At 46.6% G+C, this 10669-nt stretch overlaps 1 protein-coding gene across 1 annotated transcript in view; it reads left to right on the top strand.

Annotated features, from left to right (window-relative positions):
- The first annotated feature begins 5515 nt into the window (after nucleotides 1-5515).
- Nucleotides 5516-10669, top strand: part of GRIK4 (glutamate ionotropic receptor kainate type subunit 4) — a 174858-nt gene continuing 169704 nt past the window's right edge. The window contains exons 1-2 of the mRNA XM_066639707.1: nucleotides 5516-5526; nucleotides 10486-10607. Of these exons, the coding sequence (XP_066495804.1) occupies nucleotides 5516-5526; nucleotides 10486-10607 (133 nt within the window). The remainder of the gene's footprint in view (nucleotides 5527-10485; nucleotides 10608-10669) is intronic.

Below are 10669 nucleotides of genomic sequence, written 5' to 3'. Positions count from 1 at the left end.
TTGCTGCTCCTGGAGCACTAGTCCAGCAAGAGTGGGGAGAGGGTTGGAGGGACTGGTGGGGGAAGGGGGGGGCTGGAGGAGAGGAGTGGGTTTCTTTTCCAGTTTGGCTTAAAATCTGAGGCAGAGAAGAATTTAAGAGTCATAATACTTGCCCTTTATTTGAGGCATGAATTACAAGCCCCAGAGGCTGATCTTTCCAAGCCCAGAAATACAAGCCTCCGTGACATCACCGGTGCTAATCGACACAGACCTTGCTTGCCCCTTCCTCTACATTCCCACTAGCATCATTTATCACTCTGACACTTGCCTTTCCTTGTGATTTTTAACACTATTTGGGGGAAGACAAACTGTGGATGTTTGCAGCCAGTTCTTGCCCTCCCCTAGCACCCTGCCTCCAAAAACCCTTCTCAGCTAGGGGCAGGGCTGGGGGGGGGGTCTTAGGGTTGCTGCCATGCCTTTCCTTCTCTTTGAATGAAGAGGTCACACTCCATTGCTGTGTCTGTCAGTCACCTCTCCACGAGGGCCTTCCATCACAAATGCGTTAGCTGCTGCCTCATGACAAGGTCTGCAGTCTGAGCGGCACTGGTTGAAAGATACACTTGTGCACATGGAGTGAAGGGGAGAGCCACAGAATTCTCCATGCACCCAGCCCCGGAATGACAACCGGATTGTCTCCCCATCTTTGCAAGATCAAGACCCCTCTTGCTGCCTTTGTTTGTTCACTCAGTCAGGTGAGGCACAGCTCGGTGAGCCTGCTCCCACTCTCTTCTTGACTGCCTCCAAAAACCGTCATCTTTTTGTGAAAAATCGAACGATCCCTTCCAAGGCTCGGTGGCCCGTGAATGTCACATGGACGTGGCAGGTGTTTTGAACGTCTGGGAGAAAGATAGCTGCACCTCTGTAGTTCAGGCAGGGAGAGAGTTGTTACACCTGAGATCACAAAAGGCCCAGGGGAGGGAGGAGTCACTAGTAACCAGGCAACACACTTCTTTGGCTGTACCAAATGGGCCATTTTTACCTGGACAGAGAGATAAGCCACTGGCAGGCAAATGACATTTTGAGTATTAACAAACCCCGTCTATAGCGCAGCATCCCTCAATATGTCCCTAGGCGGCAAAAAGGAGCAGGTACCTATTGTCTTCCCTCCAAGGCAATTTGAAAAAGCTGGTTCTTATTTTTTTTTTAGTTGATGCACACAAAACAATGATTAAGAGGAGGAAAAATGGACGCTATTATTAAGAAATGGAATTGCAAAGCTCCAAGTCATTTTGCCAGCCCTCCTTCCGCTCCTACCCTACCTTCCTTCACCTGAATCCATTTTCTCTCTGTGTGTGTTTCTAAAAGGCAAAAAAACCAAAAGTCCATTTAAATGCAGATCTCAGGTCTTGTCCAGAAGCAATAAGAATAGCACTAATGTGATCAGCCAAACATTATCAAGTCTCTTTGTCTGGATAGGAAAGAGGTGAAATTCTCAGTATTCCTTTTTTTTTCCCCCCTTCTCCACTCCATCCTTTCTGTGGCAACAGTCAGTATTTTTTGAAGGATCCCACAGCAGAGTCCATCACAGAGGCACAAACCCTTCAGGTTCTCCACTTGACAGTTCCATAATGAGGGACTTTGCAAATGCTCACAGTTTACTGAATTGACAGCCTGCAGGGCAGTTTCCAAGAGAAATTCACAAAAAAAGCAAGCAAAGCTTCCACATATCTTTAACCTAACGGAAGTGAAGAAAGAAGGGGGAGAATCGCCTCTTATATAAACAAATCACACACAGAGAGGCCTTAAATGCTGATGAGATTTTGGCTGGTCGGGTCAACCTGTGTGGGAACAGAAGCACAGCAAGCTCATGATCACCTGTATGAATTGTGGGTTTTTCTGAATAATGGGAAAGAGAAACATTTTTTGGAGGTGTGTATTTTGGCCAGCAGGTGCCTTCTATAGCAGGGATCTAATACAGAGGCAGCATGAACTTGCCCTTAGTCCACTTGCTGGAATAATTGGGAGCTGACTATTGTTGGTAGAGTCGCTGGCGAAATTCTCTCAAGCTGGTCTGAGCAATGAGCTTCAAAAATGACTCATTAAAGCCTGAAGGTAGCCTCGTTTCCCATGGCTTCCTCTCCGCTGCTGTCATGGTGAGATGCACATAGCCTGATGGAGGTGGTTGGGATCCGTCAGTGATGTTCTCAGCAGACACTGCCTAGGCTGCGGAAAGGCAAACTGCCAGGATGCTTGGGTAGAGCGGAAGAGCATGGTGGGGTTGATGTTTCCCCTGAGAAAGGAAGGGAATTAAGACGGAGAGGGCTTTGAGATACTCTGGGCAGCCTGGATTTAGAGGACCACTAGGAAAACAGGCCTCCATGTGAATGTTTTTGTGCCATATAGCAGGACATGTGTCACGGAGCAGGAAACCAGGTCACAAAGGTGGGGGGAAAGGGGGGGCATCCCCCAGTTCTGCAGGAGAGAAAGAGAACTCTGATGCATAGCCAGCTGATCCACCAGGCCAGTTGTAGCTGTCACCTCAGGCAGGAGATGGGGGAGTTCCCATCTGTATCTTCTGATTTGCCTCCGCTGCCTCTCCTTCTCCTTCCACTCCATGGACTGGAAAGGAAAAAGGGGGCCATAGAGGAAAAGGAAATGTGGAGGGAAGGGGCATGCTGAACTGGAACATTGGAGATGGCGGGAGCAGAAGCTGTCACATCATGGGGTAAGGTGGACAAGCCACCTCAGGCATCAGGAGGTCTTGGGCTGGTGGTGCTGTGATGTCGTACTGAGCTAATAATAGAACGACAGTGCTGCACTGAACCCTGAGGCTTGGACCTTTGTTGTGAAGGTGGAATGCAGGAGCTTTTGATGTAGGGCTGCCCCTGGAGGGAGAAGAAGCCCCACTGGGGAGGACTTCATAGGAGAAGCAAACTTTGCAAGGTGTCCGTTTGTTCTCCAGCTCAGGTTGAAATGGAAGGTTTGCTGGCTTCTTGCGCACCCTGTTTAATGTCATCGAGTGCTGTTGGATGCATCACATTGAGTAGGGGGAGAGGCCTCAGAACGGCTCAGAAAAATTCTTCCACATATTCTTCCACATATTTCAGAAGATCTTGGATTTTTCTGTGGTAGTCCAAGCTGAGCTTGGGAGAGCTCACTCATCTCCCACTGATGGAGGCAGCATGTTGTCCATCTCATTAGCACATTTCGTGGAAACCATTGGGGAAAAGGTGTGGAAACGGTCCATGAGATAAGGAAAAGGTTCATGGTGAGGTTTTGCAAATGTTATGGGCTAGCCTAGCCTCAGTGACCCCAGAGGCTGTTCCCCCACCCTCCCATCCCCCCGTGGATCACCCTTAAACATTCACAGTGTGTGCTCAGGCTCTGTTATGTGTGTGCGTGTGTGTGTGTGTGTGTATCTATCTATCTCTCTCTCTCTCTCTCTCTCTCTCTCTCTCTCTCTCTCTCATATATATATATATATATATATATATATATATATATATATATATATGCATCTCAGCAGCCTAGGACTTCCAATCAAATGAACAATTAACGCTCCTTAATAGAGAAGCTCAGAAAATCAAGGAAGGAGGGTTGGGAAAAAATCACAGGACAAAGTGAAACCATGCAGCCATTTTGTGGCAAACAGTTCAAAGGCTTTCCCGTAAATTCGGAAGGATTAAAGACTTATTTGATCCATGTCCCCGCACTTTACCGACAAGAACAGATGAAAGTGAATTTAAATAAAGATTTTAGTCGCTTCCTAATTAAGCGGTTATTATGCCAGTTTTGGTGAAGTATTCCCCAGACATAAAGTTTTTAAAATGAACCTTTTAAAACATCAAATTACCCTTTTAGTCTGCCAGCTATATTGATAAATAAAACTCTCTCTCAATCTCATTATCCACTCTGATTCATGGGCTGGATTAATATTTGGTAAAGCTAACTACCCTCGCAATAATCCTGTGGATATTTGTGGAGGGGAGGAGGAGGAAGAAAAAGAAATGAAATTAATGGTACAAAATTTAAAAAAAAAAATCCAGAGGGAATTGAGTTTCTGCATAATTAGGGAGCAGGTAATGAGGGAGTTATTTTTAAGTAGATGTGGCTGCTACCCACTGAGTTGAACTGAGGGTGTAATGACGTGTTTCCTAGGCAGAGTGCTCAGGAGGTCTAGAGCATGGATGTCAGACTTGTTTCATATAGTGGGCTGAATAGTGTTCATGGTGCCTGCTGAGGTTCAGGTACGGCGTTTGGGCCTCTTCAGCCTAGAAAAGAGACGCCTGAGGGGGGACATGATTGAGACATACAAAATTATGCAGGGGATGGACAGAGTGGATAGGGAGATGCTCTTTACACTCTCACCTAATACCAGAACCAGGGGACATCCACTAAAATTGAGTGTTGGGAGGGTTAGGACAGACAAAAGAAAATATTTCTTTACTCAGCGTGTGGTCGGTCTGTGGAACTCCTTGCCGCAGGATGTGGTGATGGCGTCTGGCCTGGACGCCTTTAAAAGGGGATTGGACAAGTTTCTGGAGGAAAAATCCATTATGGGGTACAAGCCATGATGTGTATGCGCAACCTCCTGATTTTAGAAATGGGCTATGTCAGAAGGCCAGATGCAAGGGAGGGCACCAGGATGAGGTCTCTTGTTATCTGGTGTGCTCCCTGTGGCATTTGGTGAGCCGCTGTGAGATACAGGAAGCTGGACCAGATGGATCTATGGCCTGATCCAGTGGGGCTGTTCTTATGTTCTTAACTACAATTCCCAGGAAGCCTTGCAGGTCTCTTGTTATCAGGTGTGCTCCCTGGAGCATTTGGTGGGCCGCTGTGAGATACAGGAAGCTGGACTAGATGGGCCATGGCCTGATCCAGTGGGGCTGTTCTTATGTTCTTAACTACACTTCCCAGGAAGCCTTGCAGGTCTCTTGTTATCTGGTGTGCTCCCTGGAGCATTTGGTGGGTCACTGTGAGATACAGGAAGCTGGACTAGATGGGCCTTTGGCCTGATCCAGTGGGGCTGTTCTTATGTTCTTATAGGAGTGACGGCAAGAATCAGGAAGTGAAGTGATGCAGATGATGGCCGGGCGCTTTGTTCTCAAATGGGAACTCATCAGCTGCAAGCGACAACATGCACACCTTGGCCATATGTGCAAGATGTGGGAGAGAGTGGCCAGTTTTCCAGCAGCACTGCTTCTGCTGAGGCATCACTTCACAACTGAAAGGTGCTCTGCAAGTTGATGCCTCAACAGAAGTGGTGCTGCTGAAAGGGAGGCTGTGGGAGCGGTGACGTAGCTGGAGGGGGTGCAAAGCGCTCAGGCTGGCAGGGAGCCTCAGCGAGGCGGGCAAGCGGCCCCTCCCTTCGGAGCCATTCCCGGCGGGGGGAGCAAAACGGAGCCGTATGATATGCTCCCCCCACCGGGAATGGCTCCGAAGGGAGGGGCCGCTTGCCCGCCTCGCTGAGGCTCCCTGTCAGCCTGAGTGCTCTGCCCCCTCCAGCTAAGCCACTGTCTGGGAGAGCCCAGTTATAATGGCGGCCAGGTAAAGAGCTTTTGGGGGCTGCCACTGACCAGCAGGCCTTATATTTGCAGTGCTTTGCAATCTTTATATCTTCTGTGTCCATTTCTAGCCCAAGAACCTCTGAGCATCTGCCAGTAATGCTCCAGAACCCATCCATGGATAGGCAAATTTGGATGATATGTCAACTGGCCCTCCACATCACATGAGGAAATGTTTGTCGTGTGCACATCTCCTCCCATCTGGTGCACTATACTTAATTGCCCCCCTCCCCCAGCAATTATTTATCCGAACAATGGTGCTCTGAATGGCAATGTGACAAATTGTCTGAAATGGCTCATGGAAGATTTTGAGAAGATTTCTAGTCGAGGCTGGATCCACGGCCCAGAGCATGACAAATAACATCCATGTATTCAGATCCAGCATTTGATTCTGGCCATAATACATTCAGAGACCACTGATAAAGCAGAGCAACTAAAAAAGCCAGTGGGGCTTTGGAGAGTTAGTTGATTGACATTCTTCCTTCAGTAATGAAAGGTAACAAAGAAATTGATCCTTTCCACCAAAATTGATCCAACAGGTACTGTCTTCTTTTTACTGTTACTTTTTGTATAACTGGTCCTCCATCTCTGCCTTTAATAGCTACGGGCTTATGAGAAATTTAAGCCCAAATCCAAACAGCTTTCTCAAACTGACCTAGCTGTGCCAATGGGGTATCTTACCATTGGGTGGCAGTCACAGAGGCCTCCTCAAGGGAAAGTCTGTTCCCTTACCTTGGAGCTGCATTGCCCTTATGTCAGTGCTGGAAAGTTGATTAGGATTGTGTCCTGAGTTGGTGAAACTTTTCCTTCACTGTGCCCGGAAAAATGTCACCTGCTACACTTATGAGTGACTGGGTGCTGTTACAAGCACAGGAGCAGAACCAGAAAAATATGTGGCAGTCCTAGTATGAGCTAGTCATGAAGTTGCCACCTTTTTATGGACAAAAGGTGCTGTGCTTTTTTACAATGTTGTGACTGGAAGAAATCAAGAAGCAACCAAATTCCCATCCTTTATGCTGGGAGAAGCTTCGCCTTTTGATTTCTATCTGCACATTTAATATGCTTCTATTAAATGCATGGGCTGCTATCCATTTAAAATAAAAAATGTGGTAGCTCTTTTTGGCCTCTTTTCCGGTTCTCTTATTACACATTTCTTATGACATGTAGACTCCATGCTTGTTAACTTCTTAAAATCCAGAACTTGGCATACCTGGCCTTGGAGGAAAGCTCAACCTTTCTTCATTTTGTAATGAGCTAAAGATTAACTGCATGTGCTTTCCACTTAATTATGGCACTTGTGTGTACGCAGAGTGGAAAAGGAGGGTGTCGCCTCGAGGGCTGAGGTTGTGTGCCAAGGTATCTGTGCACAGAAGAGGCCATTTCATGCATTTCCTTAGAACTGATTCTGGTCAGATTTAAACACCCATTAAAAAGAAATGACGTCGGGTAAAATTAGGAAGGTACATCACTGGAACTGCCTCACCTGCTTCTCCATATGAATTTCTGGAAGTCCATTGCTCTGCCTGTCAATCAAGATAGTCTGTGATGCCAACAACAAGAGGGTTGGTTCATTCATGCATCTATGAGGTCCTAAACATCCTAGGACCTGTATGTGCAACCTCCTGATTTTAGAAATGGGCTATGCCAGATGCAAGGGAGGGCACCAGGATGCAGGTCTCTTGTTATCTGGTGTGCTCCCTGGGCACTTGGTGGGCTGGTGTGAGATACAGGAAGCAGGACGAGATGGGCCTATGGCCTGATCCAGTGGGGCTCTTCTTATGTTCTTATGGCCCATTGTACCTTCTCCCACATATTCCTCCCCAAATTCAGAGGGCATATTCCTCTCTTTTTCAAAGGTGAGAGGGATTTGGCCTCCTTGGTTAATGCTCTGAATCTTTGGAACTCTCTGATCTCTCTGGAAACCTGAGTTGTGACATTCTTCATTCTATGGAGACTTTTTCAGAACTCCTTATTCCTCTTATCCTGCTGTAGCTTACAATCCTATACATGTGTACTCTGAATTAAGTCCTACTGTGTTCATTGGGGCTTACTCTCAGACAAATGTGGATAGGCTTGCAGCAAAAGGTCAAGAATGTGTAAATGAAATTCCTCCCCTATTTACCCCACCTTGTTCCCTCCCCTTGGTCTTAGTCTTCCCATTGTCAAATCTTAGAGAGTAAACACCCTGAGGCAGAGTCATGGTCCCCTTTCTAAAGTGCCAAGAGCATTTGGCAATATTTATATAAAAATCTTGTCATTGTTTAAGTCATCACCTCTTACCATCATCTGGTGATGAACATGGGTGTGACTAAACTATGAATATTATAGAAGATAACACAAAATTGCTGATTTATAAATGTGGTACTTAATGCACTCAAAAGTGATGGATAATAAGAGAGCAAAAGATGGAGTTTCATTAGCAACTGTAAACATTGTGTTTTTGTATGAGGTGTAATATGCCATTATCTTGGTGTCTCTTTGTCAGGCAAATTGCTTGTTAATGTTCTTAATGATGGCTTTTTATGGGAGTTAATTTTTAGAAGATGGTTTCTTGATACAGAGATCTCTCTGACTGAAGTGAGGTCTGAATGAGAATACGGCAGAGGAATGGACTGAACCGCTTCCGACTCCAGGGTGAATCACATTTCTGAATGCTCCCCAATTTAAGAAAAAAAAAATCTTTCTGCAAGTAGAAATGGTCAGGTCTAGCTAGCTAGTACGTGTGGCACTAATTTTCTATTTGCAAGGAGATTTTTATATAGAGGGGGAATAAAAGCTGTGATTCTAGAACCTACTGCCATAACCTCTGCTCTGATTCTGAATGAGAACCTGAGAAGGGTTAGCACTAGACCCCATCCCAGGCTTCAACCCCAAGCCAGAGTGGAAAGAGCCTCTGGAACGTTGCTTGAAATCGTGTACGTCTTGGTGCTGGTCAAGCATCGTCAAAGGGCAAAGCAAAACTTCACTGAGAGGTGGAGAAGTTCCAGTCCAGAAGGTTGTCCAGGAGAGGTAGTCTGTGGGGATAGATTTCAGGTTGCAATTCTATTCACAGTTTCCTGGGACCCTATTGAACAGTGAAGCTCACTTCTGAGTAGACATGCATAGGCTTTGCACTGCAAGACAAGGACCCATTTAAAGTGCTCCATTGGAGCTATCTATGGTGCTGAGACTCTGATATGCTTTGCTCATCTGCCCAGTCTCTGCCTTTGTGGGTCTCCTCTCATGATCCAGGCACATCACCAACCTATGGTTTGCAGTGGTACGGTCCACTCCAGGGCTGCACCACCTCATTCCCTCTTCATTCTGCTGCTTTTCTGGAGCTAGATCTTAATTGTAGCATCTGAGATTCTCTTGGCCAATAGCAAACCACAAGCTTCTCATGCCCAGAATTCAATCTGACAACTGATTTAATATCTATGCTTGCGTCGTGTTCTTTGCACTCATTCCGGGCATTAACTGTCACACGGCCAGAAACATGTCTTGGGAGATTTTTAAGAAGGAGTCAAGAGGGTGGGGGAAGGATTGGCTGGAAACCTTGTCCTCTCTTCATATTCCAGCCATCTCGTTCCCTCTGAACGTTGTCCAGCTAAGGAACAGGCGGCTTGTCACTGCTGGCCAGGGATGCTTTTGTTCTGCCTTTCCCAAGCCATTTATAGGTTGTTGTTCTGTATGGTATGACCAAGCTTGCGAACATACTGAGAGCTTGAGTCAGAAAAGTAATGAAGCCGCTGTATGCAAAGTCAGTCCATTGGTTTATCTAACACAACATAATCTACTATGTATGAGAGAAGGTGGAAAAGGGCTTAGAAAGGTCACCCAAGCTGAGAAAAAAGCACCTTCTCCTGCTGGCTATTAGTTTCAGGCTTTGCTGAATAGATGTAACTTTGGAGACTTGTGAGATGCCTCTGCGTTGGCCATACAAAAGAACCAATGCAAAAGGATTAAATGCAAACGGCATCTGTGTGATTCTTGAGAGGCAGCGAGTGGGTCGTGCATGCTCCATTTCTGGAGCATCTTGGGTAAAGAGGTTTTTTCCCCGCTTGAGATCCCTTTCCAGAGCCCATTCAAAATGATGCTTTCCATTTTGTCACCTTATTTGTTACCAGCAAAATCATCACATTGTATTGTTTTGAGGAGTGTTTTTTTTTTGGGGGGGGAGGGGGGGAGATGGTGATTTTGGCTGGCAGCAAGCATTTTCCCAGGAACCCACACCGGAATGGCACTACATGCAGAGGATTCAACCTGGAATCCTCTGCACTGAAAGCACAGGCTCTCTGATGGCTAGAGCTGACGACAGCTATGGCGGAGCCTGTGGTCATCTGTGCCTTTTTTCTCCCACCGTTGCCAAATAGCTCTTGCAGGTTTTTGACACACTGCAAACAATTTCCAAATGTGTCTGAATTTGCATGAACGCATCCTGCAAACTCCTCCATCCTGCATATGCTCTTTCCCTCCCCACATCAGGGTTGCAGGCCCATGTTTGCCCATATACACGGGATCAGTGGCCCATGGAAGGGGGGGGGGAGGAACAGCCAGCAGGGAAGGACTAAGCCCAGTTCCACCCTTCTCCTCCATTGCAGAATGGCCCTTAGCTGAGGTCCACTGAGCTGGTTGTTACATGAGGCTGCAGCACAACATATAGTTGGGTCTTCGGTGATGGCAATGCAGTATCTGTTCCCTCCATGTTTAAAATAATCATGCTGCATGCCCAGGAGTTGTCTATCTGGATGTTAGAATGGAGCTTTTGCGTTCCCCATTAGGCGCTATCAGATCACTACGGATTTCTTGGGCTGCTTTTGCTTAAAACGCATTGCAAGCACACGGGTGGCCCAGACAGCTTTCTCTGCTGTTGGAGCTGAGTTGGAAGTCAGAGATGTGCTTGAATAGCTGCTCAGGAAATGGAGCCTGCATTATCCATCTCATTTATCTCTCTGCCTCTCAGTTCGTCCTCACAACTGCGGTTTAGTTTAGTGGAAGATCTGTGTATGCCTGCAGAAAAAAGAACACCGCTCTACACCATCTCCATCCTTGCCACCACCTCCCCTGTGTTCTGTTTATCCCTCCGTAAGGAATCCTGGCTCTGAAGGTCCATTTCTCCAAAGGTACAGATGTCAAACAAAATTTGA

The sequence above is a fragment of the Tiliqua scincoides genome, chromosome 11 (genome assembly GCF_035046505.1).
Source record: "Tiliqua scincoides isolate rTilSci1 chromosome 11, rTilSci1.hap2, whole genome shotgun sequence".
NCBI classification, from domain to species: Eukaryota; Metazoa; Chordata; class Lepidosauria; order Squamata; family Scincidae; genus Tiliqua; species Tiliqua scincoides.
The sequence above is the reverse complement of the archived record's forward strand: the minus strand, read 5'-3'. Positions and strand labels throughout refer to the sequence as shown.